The 15,000-nt window shown below is 42.9% G+C and overlaps 1 protein-coding gene across 1 annotated transcript in view; it reads left to right on the top strand.

The window, feature by feature from the left end:
- The window catches only part of LOC134188647 (nischarin-like), a 13,888-nt gene extending 9,897 nt beyond the window's left edge, over positions 1–3,991 (top strand). The window contains exons 12-15 of the mRNA XM_062656816.1: positions 2,614–2,671; positions 2,774–2,890; positions 2,951–3,021; positions 3,174–3,991. Coding sequence (XP_062512800.1) covers positions 2,614–2,671; positions 2,774–2,890; positions 2,951–3,021; positions 3,174–3,794 — 867 coding nt within the window. The 3' untranslated portion in view covers positions 3,795–3,991. The remainder of the gene's footprint in view (positions 1–2,613; positions 2,672–2,773; positions 2,891–2,950; positions 3,022–3,173) is intronic.
- Positions 3,992–15,000: the final 11,009 nt, after the last annotated feature.

Raw genomic sequence — 15,000 nt, 5'->3', positions numbered from 1 at the left:
GTTCCCATTAGTGTTCTCCCTAGTCAAAGAAGTTGTACTGTAGTAGTTGTTACATGTACAATTAGATGTTGAGCTTCTTTAGGTATTCTGCAGTCGTTTTTCAAAATGCGTCAGTTATCCAACGTTTTCAGTTATCCGACGTCCTTTTGGTCCCATGCCCGTCGGATAAGTGGTGTCCTACTGTATTTTTTGGATGTCAGCGTAAAATTTTAATTAATATTTAACATATTGATATCAATGATTATGTGATCTGTGTTGTATTAAACAATAATTTATTATTAATATTAATGAATAGTGTGTGTTATAGATGCTGTAGATGCCAGTTATGATGTCGGTCACGTGTACAGTTTTGTTTACAATGTCACACATGTGACTGTCTCGTCGGCTATTCGACCTCTCGCTGTCAGCAGCATGAGATATGATTTGTCACTATTCAAGTCTTTAGCAGATTTGAAGGCAAGCAGCATCAGGATTTTCTGTCTGTCTCTCTGTTTGTCTGTTTGTCTGTTTGTCTGTCTCTCTGTTTGTCAGTGTGTGTATGTGTTTGTTTGTTTGTCTGTCTGCCTGTATGTCTATCTGTTTGTTTATGTGTTTGTCTGTCTATCTGTTTGTCTGTTAGCTTGTCTGTCTGTCTGTGTGTCTGTCTGTCTGTTTGTCTGTCTGTTTGTTTGTCTGTCTTCTGTCCGTCTGTTTGTCTATCTGTCTATCTGTCTATCTGTGTGTGTGTGTATCTCATTGTCTGTTTATGTATCTGTCTGTTTGTCTGTCCGTCTGTTTGTCTGTCTGTTTGTTTGTCTGTCTGTCTTTTTGTCTGTCTGTCTGTCTGTCTGTTTGTCTGTCACTCTGTTTGTTTGTTTGTCTATTTGTTTGTCATCTGTTGTTTATCTTTATCGGTTTACCTGCTTGTGTGTCTTGTGTTTGTGTGGTAAAATTATTGTTTGTTTAGATCAGTGGTTGTGACTTGTCACTCATTGATGGTCTCAGCATTTTACAGAGTCAACTAACTCACATGTCAGTACACCAGTCATTGAAATCAATGCAGGTGGACATATCCATCGATCGTCGTTACCTTGTAGTGTGTAACGTGTGTTGTGTGTAGGAATTGTTTGCTGATTGTGTCGTAGCAAAATGAACGGTCAGTGATATTAATCAGCTTGTGATTTGATGATTGTGTGTGTGTGTGTGTGTGTGCGTGTGTGCATGTACGTGTGTGGGTATGTTGTGTGTGGGTATGTTGTATGTTGACATGTGCACACGTTTGTGTTGCTAATTTCTTCATTCACAGTCTGCGCCATCTCAATCAGCTTCCACATTCGAACGTTGGCGGCGAACCTCTCACGGCAAACTGATCGCCAGTCGGCATGTCCTTCAACCATGGAGATCTCTACAAGTTGTCAACATCAGCCACAATTGCATCAAATTTCTTGATCAGTCGCTAGATCTCATGCCTCATGTGAGACAGGTTGGTTAGAAATGAGTATGTAGACACACACACACACACACACACACACACACACACACACACACACACACACACACACACACACACACACACACACACACCACACACACACACACACACACACACACACACACACACACACTCACACACATGCACACACACACACACACACACACACACAGACGACACAGACGACACACAGAAACGGACACAGACGACACACACACACACACACACACACACACACACACACACACGCGCGCTTGCTCGCTTGCTCACTCACTCTCTCTCTCTCACACACACATACTCACTCACACACATACACACACACATGCACGCATGCACGCACGCACACACGCTTGCTCGCTTGCTCACTCACTCACACACACACACACACACACACCACACACACACCACACACACACACACACACACACACACACACACACACACAGACAGACAGACAGACAGACAGACACACACACACACACACACACACACACACACAGACACACACAGACAGACAGACAGACAGACAGACAGACACACACACACACACACACACACACACACACACACACACACAGACAGACAGACACACAGACGACACACACACACACACACACACACACACACACACACACACACACACACACGCACACACACACATGCGTGCACATACACACACACACACACACATACACACAAATACAAACACATTTATGTTTTGGCTGCTTGTTTATTTCATGATTAGTGTTTGTTTCTATTAGTTTGCATGTTTACTCATTTAATGTGCATGCAAAGTTATATCTTGATGTCAGTTGTTTGTTGTGTTTATGTTTGTGTTTGTGTTTGTATCCATTTATTTGTTTGTCTATTTCTGTGTCTATTTCTCTGTCTATTTGTCTGTCTATGTTTCTGTCTATTTGTCTGTCTATTTGTCTGTCTATTTATTTATACTTCCATGTAGATGAGCGTGAGTCACAATGAGTTGGAACAGTTAGATTTCCAGCAGTTGAGTCAAATGTCGTTGGTCAAACTAGACGTCTCATTCAATACTCTCAAGCTGCTGTCGTCCAGTAAACAGGTGCCATTGCTATACATTAATATTGTTGATTGGTTGTGGATGGACGTGTGTGTTGTGTATGTAGAACATAAATTCAATAAAAGAACTTGATCTCAGCAACAACAGAATTAACAAGCTAATAGGTGTGTGTGTGTGTGTGTGTGTGTGTGTGTGTGTGTGTGTGTGTGTGTGTGTGTGTGTGTGTGTCTGTGTGTGTGTGTGTTGTATTGTATGTTGTATTGCAGGTTGTGAGAATCTTGTTAATCTCGTTCATCTCAATGTGAAGAATAATCTTCTCACTCATGTAAATGAACTGAATTGTTTGTCAAATCTTGCTCATTTGTCAGACTTGGTGGTTGCAGGTGTGGTAGTTGTTGTGAGTTTATGTGGTGACGTTTGGTGATTGTGTGTGTTGTGTGTAGGAAATCCGTTTGCGAGGGGAATGTTGCATAGGGCAAGTGTGTTTGCTAGATTGCATCTTGTTGCTAGACAGGTTAGACTCAGTTACACACACACACACACACACACACACACACACACACACACACACACACACACACACACACACACACACACACACACACACACACAAGCACATTTTTATCAACTTGAATTTGTGAGTTTGTTTGTATGTTGTTTGTCCAGTTAACTTTAGATGGCTACAAGATGTCACGAAGAGACGAGTCGAAAATCCGTTGTCACACGTCTGTCTCTCCTCCACATCATCTCATCTCAAACACGTCATCATCCAGACCCCATCACTCTCGCTCGTTATCCGTCCCGACTTCGTGTGCAACACACAACATTCAACAACCAACAGCGAGTGTCAAACCGTCATCTCAAACGGTCGAAAACAGACAGACAAAACGATCGACAGCTGCACTGACTTTACTAGAGAAGACAGAAATGAATGGACTTGACGTCATGACGGATTCATGCGTGTCACGTGACTTGAGTGACACTGAGACATTGGGGGATGAGAGTGAGCATAACACCCGATCATCATCGACACTTCATTCTCCATCAACGTCTTATAGTTTGGCTTCTGCTCATCGAAGACATGCCCACACACCAGAGGAAGGAAATGAGTTGAGAACACGGTCATCGACTGCATCTCCACACACCGTGGCAGTCCCTCATTGCCATGTTGATATCAATGATTTGAGTCAGGGTGGACGCAATTCTCTGAGTCAATTGTCGTCTCTTTCTGGTGAAAATCTGAGTGAGAGAGAGGGTTATGAGATGAGAAAGAGTGGAGCAATTTGAGCACATGTTGACTAGATGAGTGACGATGCATGCGGGTCTTGCAGTCAATCGGGTCAGCACATGCACACACAATAGATCGTCACATTGCATAGAGGTAGAGATGATTACTCGTTTTTAATCGACAGATTTATGTGATTGTTTTAGCACTCAGCAATAAATATTTTGTCTAATTAATAAAAATTTTGTTTGGAGTGACATCACGGTCTTTTAATATTTAATATTTAATATTTAGTATTTAATATCCGCATGTACAGAGAAGTTTTTGCTTCCGTTTCTGCTTCTGCACTTTGTTCTTGTTCTAGGCGAGTTCGCTTGCTGTCACAGGTTACGATGTATGGCAAGAACTCGCCTAGAACAAGAGCAAAGTCCAGCAGCACGTGCAGTGGAAACGGAAGCAAAAACTTTGCTGTACATGCGGATATTACCATCTCCCGCCAATGGAACAAAATGCACATGCTAATACACGTGGAGCGAGCACGAGGGGAGGACTGGGTAGAAGTCTAGGAATGTGCCAACCAGAAAAGGGAAGGACTGGCTGCCACATCCGGATCACAACGAGTCATTCGTCTCCTCAGAATGTCTTAAGTGCTGACGATTCTAATTGCTCTGTTCGCTCTTTGCAGCTTGATATGTGGTAGTGTGAGTGAGTGTCGTGTGCTATTTGTTGCATGGGTATAGATATCTCAGTCTGGTTGTCATGTTCAATACATCGATGTATACTACAAATAATCAAAAACATAGTTGTGTACGAAATCAATTGTTTGTTTTGAACAAGATGTGTGATGGTTGATGACTGTTTCGTTCATTTCAATTGTCTAGTTTGTGTTCCTTCCAGGAAGTAGGGCTTTACCTTTGTTTATAATCTGACGTTTCGACTGGATGGCTGATAACTAATAATAACCGTAACTATGTCAAACTTACTGGAACTCAAAAAGTGACAATTTTATACTTGAAGTTGGTATCTGGTTGTTATATTGTTGAACAATGTAGACACCTTAAAAATCTCTTTCTTACTACCGTGTTTTGGCATTTGATCTAGGGTTGGTTGCTATGATTTGTTGATTACCTGATTAGACCTTCCTATGGTAATTGTTTATTCTACTGCTTTGCTCTCTTGCTAGACTAGAGTCTACTATTACATAGTAAGTATGTAGCAGCACGTGCCACTGGCAATTTCTTTTGCACATGCGCATTGGCTGAAACAGAAACTAGGGCGTGTCTCCACTTGAAGAATCGAGAGTAATGGCTCAAGGCGGCGACCGGGTAATGTGCAAATATTTGTAGATATCTAACGTTTACTGCTTGGTGCGGTAGTTATGGGCAAATTCGCTTTTATTGGCAAACCGTGATTTCTTACAATCTACGACTGCTGCTGCTTTTACGTTCGGTTGTCAGTCTACATGTAGCTACTAGTAGGCTTTAGTGCAGGCTAGTGAGTACTTGTAAATTTTAGTTACGCGAGGATAGCCTGTGCTTCTATGTGAAACTAATGGTGAGATTATAGGATGTTGGAGTGGAGACTTGGCATGTTTGAGGAATAGATGTGAACGTGTTTTTGTACAATGACAACAAGTAATTATTGTGAAATGTGATAAGTGCATGAGGACAGTAGAGGAATTGGTGATGTGTGTTGTGTGTTAGTGTAGTGTGACATGAGAGTGACTGTTTAACTAACTAGTGTCTTTTCTCTTATATCACAGGAAGAGGTGAGTGTGTGACAGTTGAGTGTTGGTGTTGTGTTGTCTCACACTGTTTCTCATGTTTCTCTTGCTCTCATTTATTCCATCATTGACTGGATGAACATCATTAGGTGAGTACATCACTGTATGTGTGTGTAATACAGGGTTCGAAAAATGTGTTTGAATCTGGTTGCCAGTTTGGCCACCTAGAGAAACGGTTGGTCGCCAAACTTTCACTAGTTTCTAGGTCAGTGATTCCAGAAGTAAACAAGTCATTAATATCACTGTTGGGACCCTTTCCAAGATTATTATGTTTGACATTAAATTAATACCTAACTAGGAATTTGCAGTAACGTTGGATGAACATTGGCTAGTAAACACACCAATCTACAGTATTGTACTTGGGATTCTCTTTATGTAATAGTATGAGTATTCAATATTTTATAGAAACTTTCAACTAATTGTATAGCTACAACCAAACAAAAATGTGGTTTGTGTGGTTTTGTAAAGTTAATTAATGTGATTATGTGGTTTGTCATCACATCCACATCCTGGCAATCCATCCAATAAGAAATGAGCATTGTTTTAGGGTTCCTTAATTCTCTAGGTGTTGAATGATACCACACAGCGCTACAATAACAAAGTTTATCAGGTGCATTGCCTAGATTTCAGAACTGGACATGCAGAAACTTTTGTCTTAACAAAACTTTCTTAGTAGCACTAGGAGACATATGAGCTCCTGGACGTACCTGGTAGTTCTTTTGATAGAAAGATACTCAGGCAGCTTGCTGCGGAAAAAGTTGTTTGTTTTGCCACTTTCTACGCCCGCCGTTTGCAAAGATCTGCCTAATAGTTTCTATTTGTCTCAATAATTCAAGATGGTCTAATTCTTCGTTTCCTTTGAACAGCATAGAAAAGGATCTAGCTAGGCAGTTGCCGTCACCTTCACTTACGATTGGCTGCAGATTTCATGTTTTATTCGGGAGAAGCTGCTGCGCAATGGCATCTCGTCGATGATAGAGCTGTTGAATTGGATTTGTTGGTGTAGCATACCTAGGAGGGATAGGAGGCCGCGATTGTTTGAAAAATTATACACGCCTGCATGTCTTTAGTTGGGTTTGTCTGGAGCTGATGGCAGAGACCAATCAGATCGGTATAGGCAGTAGAGTCCATAAAAAGAATAGCAACGACTCGCAATAGATTGCTAGGTGATACGTTGCTACAGGATATGTAGGAAGGTGCTAAGTAGACGGCATACGTCGCAGGATGCCACTAAATAGACATAGAAGGTGGCAACATATGTTAATTGTAATGCAAAGCATCTGCTGAGCAGGTGGTTTGCATCCAAATATTTCTAGTCGCCAAATTGGTGACCACACCCTTCGTTTAGTCGTTTTAGAAGTGGTCGCCATATGGCGACTGGATTTTTCGAACCCTGGTAATAGTAAACAATGCATCTATTGAATGAATTAAAGTAATGTGTATTGAGAGTAGTGTTTGTCTGTATTGTTTGCAACATGTGTGCAGGGGTGTATTTGGTCTCTTGATTTAGGTAGTACCTGGCTGTGGCAAGCTTAATTAAGTTAAGATGTGGCCTTGCCCATTCTCATTCTCCATGTTATTCTCATTCTCATGTTCAGTCTTATACTCATACCTAATTTTTAAATTGAATTTTAAAGTAGGAAAAAGCCTAGAAATTTACGAGTGCAGTCGAAAATAACCTTGAACCTGCATGCTCACCAATATACCATAATTATACAGTGAATTTTTCAGATCAATACAATTAATAGTCATCTACCTCATCAGATAATATTATGTCTGTGTCGTTGTCATCAAAGATGTCATTGGCATGTTGGCCACCAACTTGTGTTGTGACAAATAATGCTCTGAGCGACGACCAAATCTAAAGTTGTGTGGATGGAGGAAGACCCAAAGTTGGGAAAACTGAGTTCTCTGAATGTTTATCTAAAATTTGTTTCTATTGTTTTTCTCCAAATATCTGTCTTGTGTTTCTTGACTGCATGGATGACACTTCAATGCACAGTTACTAAGATATGGAACTGGAAAGTAGTTTTTGGTATTCTGAGACTGTGCACTCACAGCTGCCCTTGGTATCCAAACAACTGGACACACCCATCATTTGGGTAGTTCCTGGGCACGCTTTGAACTGGTCTAGGTACACCCCTGTTTGTGTGTGTGTGTGTGTGTGTGTGTGTGTGTGTGTGTGTGTGTGTGTGTGTGTGTGTGTGTGTGTCATGTGTAGCTCCGTTGGTTAGAGAGTTGCATTTGACAATGGAGACATTCGGGACATTGAGGTCGTACGTTCGCAGACGAGTGCAGACGTAATTTCCTTAGGCAACAAAACAAATTCACACACAATTGCCTCTTTCGACTCAGGAGTATAAATAAGTACCCGGTCTTTGTCTGGAGGTGGCTTAGACTGCTGGCTCGGCAGAACATCACGCAGTATATACGGGTACATGTGGACTTGAGGTCCAGTCTTGCGGCTGTGCCAAAGTGCCCTTCGATGCTCTGGCCACGTATCAAGGGGTTCGTCAGCGTGGCCTAAAACTCCGAGTTGCACTGGTGTCCCTACCTAGAAATAGGCAGGGGTGCTATCTTCGGAACTTTCTGAAGGACATATCCATTTGTCCATGTGTGTGTGTGTGTGTGTGTGTGTGTGTGTGTGTGTGTGTGTGTGTGTGTGTGTGTGTGTGTGTGTGTGTTGTGCGCACACGCACATGCATACATGTGTGCATGATTTGTACATGTGTTGCATATCTTTTTGCTGTTTCAACGTTTTGAATTCAGTGTTTCAGAACAACTATTGATGTATTGACTAATTGAATGTGGTGGTTACTGCATTACAAATGTGGCTTGTAAGAAATGAGATTGTTAATTAAGATTGTGGAGCAGTTGGCATGTTGTTTAACTAATAGATATCATTGGGTTTTGTTTATCTTAATTATTACAATTTATTACAACAAGTAATTATTGTGAAATGTGATGAATTGGTAAGTGCATGAGGATAGTAGAGGAATTGGCGATGTGTCTTGTGTGTTAGTGTAGTGTGACATGAGAGTGACTGTTTAACTAACTAGTGTCTTTTCTCTTATATCACAGGAAGAGGTGAGTGTGTGACAGTTGAGTGTTGGTATTGTGTTGTCTCACACTGTTTCTCATGTTTCTCTTGCTCTCATTTATTCCATCATTCACTGGATGAACATCAGGAGGTGAGTACATGACTGTATGTGTGTGTAATAGTAAACAATGCATCTATTGAATGAATTAAAGTAATGTGTATTGAGAGTATTGTTTGTCTGTATTGTTTGCAACATGTGTGCAGGGGTGTATTTGACCTCTTGATTTAGGTTGTTCCCGGCTGTGACAAGCTTAATTAAGTTAAGATGTAGCCTTGCCTATTCTCATTCTAGTTCATCCTATACTCTCACCTACTTTTTAAAATCTAGTATATAAAGCTCAAACTGTGTGTGTGTGTGTGTGTGTGTGTGTGTGTGTGTGTGTGTGTGTGTGTGTGTGTGTTCGCATTTGGTGGCCACATCTTTTGTCCGTTTGCAACCGACATCGGCACGCACACTCGGCACGCACAGGGGAAGGTTTGCGTAAAAATATTTAAAGAATTATGCACTGGGTCCCCTCTCGAGGGGTCGATCCCCGCGTAAAATTTCTTGATGACGCAAACGCTACACATTCCCGTTTATTCGAACACATGCCCACACCAGTCCTGTGTAGACTGTATGCGTCGCCGTCCTTAGCAAAGCTTTGAACAATCAACTATTTCTTGCCGATGGAACTTACTCTTCTAGCGCTTTCGTTTCTCTCCAAATTCTGATTGTATTTGCACCGAATCCAACCTACACGTTTTCCGCAGCAAGGGCTACACGGGCACTGTGTCGATTTCTATCGAAACAAGCGCGAACAACAAGATTTGAATTCGTTGAGCACATCCGGTACCTTGCAACAAAGATTGCACGTGACGTGTCCACAGACCTATATTTACGCTACAGTATCTTGCCTGTACCAAGGACGGGCCATGTATACTAGTTTAAGCTCAAACTGTCTGTGTGTGTGTGTGTGTGTGTGTGTGTGTGTGTGTGTGTGTGTGTGTGTTCGCGTTTGGCGGGCACGTCTTTTGTCCGTTCGCAACCGAAGTCGGCACACACAGGGGAAGGTTTGCGTAAAGAAATTTAAAAAAGTATGCAGCGGGTCCCCATTCGAGGGGTCAACCCCCCCGCGTAAACTTTCTTGATGACGCAAACGCTACACGTTCCAGTTCATTCGAACACACGCCCACACCAGTCCTGTGTAGACTGTATGCATCGACATCCTTCGCAAAGCTTCGAGCAATCAAATATCCCTTGCCGACGAAACTTACTCTTCTAGCGCTTTCGTTTCTCTCCAAATTCTGATTGCATTTGCATCAAATCCAACCTACATGTTTTCTGCAGCAAGCGCTACACGGGCAGTGTGTCGATTTCTATCGAAACAAGCGCGAAGAGCAAGATTCGAATTCATTCAGCACATCCGGGACCTCGCAACAAAGATTGCACGTGACGTGTCCACAGACCTATCTTTACACTACAGTATCTTGCCCGTACGAAGGACGGGCCATGTATACTAGTTGAATTATAAAGCACAAAGAAGCCTAGAAATCCATTTACGAGTGTAGCTGAAAATTACCTTGAACATGCTCACCAGCATACCATAATTATGTAATAAATTTTTTCAAATCAAAGCAATTAAATAGTCAAGTGCCTCGTCAGATAATGTCCTCGTCATTGTCATTAAGTTGTTGTTATGTGAGCCACCAACTTGTGTTGTGAAAAATAATGCCCTGAGTGACGACCAAGTGTAAAGTTGTGTGTATTTTAAGAAGGTGTAACATCACTCGTAATACACTACTATGTTGCAAGTAACATGCCTGCTAGTTGCGATACCGCGTAGACACGAGGCAGTGTGGGCTTCAATGGGGCAACGTGCCAGGTTGTGAGGGTTTTGTGAACGCTGGGTTAAGCAGAGTGGACAGCTGACACTCTGAGCTACTCCGACAAGTGGCGTGAACCCAAGAGGTCACTCGGGGTGACGTTGGAGGATTGACGCCCGATAGAACCACCAAGACTGTACTTAAGCCCAAGAGGTCAGTCAAGCTGACGTTGGAGACTATCTCACCCTGCTTGAGCCCAAGAGGTCAGTGGAGCTGACATTGGAGGCTCAAAACACCATCACAGAACCCATTCCGTTGAATGACGTACATGAGACAACTGGCTTGAGCCGAAGATGTTAGTGGCGTTAACGTTGCCACGTGAGTAGAGGTACTCGTAATGTTGGGCCAAGACTGCCCTGAACAGGGCCCACCCCCAAATGGCACGCTACCCCAAAGAAAGCCAGTAGACTGCGTGTGTACCAGTGCAGTGGAATACAGCCTGAGACATCAAATTCAACATAAGTACCAACCGTCTATCGTGAGCAAGTGTGATTAACAAGAAAAAGAAAAAAAGAAGAGCAAATCTGTCAGTCAGCAGACCACGATGGAAAGTCTGTCAGAATGTAGGCTTTTGCGAGCGCGTTTGCCACAGAAGAGATAGCCTTGGCATTTAGTTGGATGTATCGTTTTTAGCAGTCTGACGACTAACGACCGAGAGTTTTTATGAGCCAATCTGGCAGGCCAGCGGCAGCTGCTGTTGTTGCTGCTTCGATCCGGAAGCTGTGACCTGCGTATTGGTCTTCGTTGAAGCCCAATTTGTGTAGTAAAGACCAAAGCATAGAGGTAAGACGTAGAGGGGTGAGGAAGGACCCATCCATGTGTGAGAATAACGGTAGATCCAATGCTATAGATCTGGAACGGGCCATGTATTTTTCCAACGCTTTTACCGGACAGACTGAATGGTGTGATCGGCTAAGAAATAGGTCTACGCCCAAGCGGAACGGGTCCGTCTTAGAGTCCTCGATGTGCAGCCGATACCCATTGCTGTCGATTGTAAGATCGGAGCATAAAAGCGTTCGGTCCTTGTCAAAATGGCTGGGAATTGGAGCCGAATAAGACAGTGGTAAATGCAGCCCAATACATCCGACGGTTGTCGGTTGATAAGTCAAGTCGTTCTTGCAGAGCACATTTTAGTTCACCCATGATTTTGATAGTGATTGGAAGACGCGGTTTAGGAGGTAGCCGAAGTCTAATGATTAACTAAGGTTTTGGGTGGGCACTACAAATTTAGATGTTAATTAAGGATGTGGATAAGTTGGCATGTTTAACTAATAGATATCAATGTGTTTTATTTATCTTAATACAATTTATTACAACAAGTAATTATTGTGAAATGTGATGAATTGGTAAGTGCATGAGGGTAGTAGAGGAATTGGTGATGTGTCATGTGTGTTAGTGTAGTGTGACATGAGAGTGACTGTTTAACTAACTAGTGTCTTTTCTCTTATATCACAGAGAAGGGTGAGTGTGTGACAGTTGAGTGTTGGTGTTGTGTTGTCTCACACTGTTTCTCATGTTTCTCTTGCTCTCATTTATTCCATCATTGACTGGATGAACATCAGGCGGTGAGTACATCACTGTATGTGTGTGTAATAGTAAACAATGCATCTATTGAATGAATTAAAGTAATGTGTATTGAGAGTAATTTTTGTCTGTATTGTTTGCAACATGTGTGCAGGGGTGTATTTGACCTCTTGATTTAGGTGGCTTTTGGTGGTTACAAGCTTAAATTAAGTTAATTTGTGGCCTTGCCTATTCTCATTCTAGTTCATCCTTTACTCTCACCTACTTTTTAAAATCTAATATATAAAGCTCAAACTGTGTGTGTGTGTGTGTGTGTGTTCGCGTTTGGCGGCCACATCTTTTGTCCGTTCGCAACCGACATCGACACGCACACTCGGCATGCACAGGGGAAGGTTTGCGTAAAAATATTTAAAAAATTATGCACCGGGTCCCCTCTTGAGGGGTCGACCCCCGCTTAAAATTTCTCGATGACGCAAACGCTACATGTTCCAGTTCATTCGAACACACGCCCACACCAGTCCTGTGTAGACTGTATGCATCGACATCCTTGGCAAATCTTCGAGCAATCGAATATCTCTTGCCGACGAAACTTACTCTTCTAACGCTTTCGTTTCTCTCCAAATTCTGATTGCATTTGCACCAAATCCAACCTACACGTTTTCTGCAGCAAGCGCTACACGGGCAGTGTGTCGATTTCTATCGAAACAAGCGCGAAGAGCAAGATTCGAGTTCATTCAGCACATCCGGGACCTCGCAACAAAGATTGCACGTGACGTGTCCACAGACCTATCTTTACACTACAGTATCTTGCCCGTACGAAGGACGGGCCATGTATACTAGTTGAATTATAAAGCACAAAGAAGCCTAGAAATCCATTTACGAGTGTAGCTGAAAATTACCTTGAACATGCTCACCAGCATACCGTAATTATGTAATAATTTTTTTCAAATCAAGGCAATTAATAGTCAACTGCCTCGTCAGATAATGTCCTCGTCATTGTCATTAAAGATGTTTTTATGTGAGTCACCAACTTGTGTTGTGAAAAATAATGCCCTGAGTGACGACCAAGTGTAAAGTTGTGTGTATTTTAAGAAGGTGTAACATCACTCGTAATACACTACTATGTTGCAAGTAACATGCCTGCTAGTTGCGATACCGCGTAGACACGAGGCAGTGTGGGCTTCAATGGGGCAACGTGCCAGGTTGTGAGGGTTTTGTGAACGCTGGGTTAAGCAGAGTGGACAGCTGACACTCTGAGCTGCTCCGACAAGTGGCGTGAACCCAAGAGGTCACTCGGGGTGACGTTGGAGGATTGACGTCCGATAGAACCACCAATACTGTACTTAAGCCCAAGAGGTCAGTCAAGCTGACGTTGGAGACTATCTCACCCTGCTTGAGCCCAAGAGGTCAGTGGAGCTGACATTGGAGGCTCAAAACACCATCACAGAACCCATTCCGTTGAATGACGTACATGAGACAGCTGGCTTGAGCCGAAGATGTTACTGGCGTTGACGTCGCCACGTGAGTAGAGGTACTCGTAATGTTGGGCCAATACTGCCCTGAACAGGGCCCACTCCCAAATGGCACGCTACCCCAAAGAAAGCCAGTAGACTGCGTGTGTACCAGTGCAGTGGAATACAGCCTGAGACATCAAATTCAGCATAAGTACCAACCGTCTATCGTGAGCAAGTGTGATTAACAAGAAGAAGAAAAAAAGAAGAGCAAATCTGTCAGTCAGCAGACCACGATGGAAAGTCTGTCAGAAAAGATAGCCTTGGCATTTAGTTGGATGTATCGTTGGTAGCAGTCTGACGACTAACGACCGAGAGTTTTTATCAGCCAATCTGGCAGGCCAGCGGCAGCTGCTGTTTTTGCTGCTCTAATCCAGAAGCTGTGACCTGCGTATTGGTCTTCGTTGAAGCCCAATTTGTGTAGTAAAGACCGAAGCATAGAGGTAAGACGTAGAGGGGTGAGGAAGGACCCATCCGCGTGTGAGAATAACGGTAGATCCGATGCTCTAGATCTGGAACGGGCCATGTATTTTTCCAACGCTTTTACCGGACAGACTGAATGGTGTGATCGGCTAAGAAATAGGTCTACGCCCAAGCGGAACGGGTCCGTCTTAGACTCCTTGATGTGCAGCCGATACCCGTTGCTGTCGATTGTAAGATCGGAGCGTAAAAGCGTTCGGTCCTTGTCAATATTGCTGGGACTTGGAGCCGTATATTCGGAGCACCGAAGAAAGCCGAATAAGACAGTGGTAAATGCAGCCCAATACATCCAACGGTTGTCGGTTGATAAGTCAAGTCGTTCTTGCAGAGCACATTTTAGTTCACCCATGATTTTGATAGTGATTGGAAGACGCGGTTTAGGAGGTAGCCGAAGTCTAATGATTAACTAAGGTTTGGGTGGGCACTACAAATGTAGATGTTAATTAAGGATGTGGATAAGTTGGCATGTTTAACTAATAGATATCAATGTGTTTTATTTATCTTAATACAATTTATTCCAACAAGTAATTATTGTGAAATGTGATGAATTGGTAAGTGCATGAGGGTAGTAGAGGAATTTGTGATGTGTCTTGTGTGTTAGTGTAGTGTGACATGAGAGTGACTGTTTAACTAACTAGTGTCTTTTCTCTTATATCACAGATAGATGTGAGTGTGTGACAGTTGAGTGTTGGTGTTGTGTTGTCTCACACTGTTTCTCATGTTTCTCTTGCTCTCATTTATTCCATCATTGACTGGATGAACATCTTGACGTTGTAGGTTCCTGGACGAGTACAGACGTCACACACAATTGCCTCTCTCGATTCAGGAGTATAAATGAGTACCTGGTCTTTGACTGGGGTGGACTATACCGGTGGCTTGGCAGAACATCACGGAGTATGTACGGGTATGGGTGGACTTGAGGTCCAGTCCCGCGGCTGCGCCAAAGTCAGTGCCTATTGATGCTCTGGCCACGCATCAAGGGTTCGTGAACGCGGCCTAAAACTCCG

This window comes from Corticium candelabrum, chromosome 13 (genome assembly GCF_963422355.1).
Source record: "Corticium candelabrum chromosome 13, ooCorCand1.1, whole genome shotgun sequence".
NCBI lineage: Eukaryota > Metazoa > Porifera > Homoscleromorpha > Homosclerophorida > Plakinidae > Corticium > Corticium candelabrum.
Note: the sequence above shows the minus strand (reverse complement) of the source record. Positions and strands in the feature narration are given on the sequence as shown.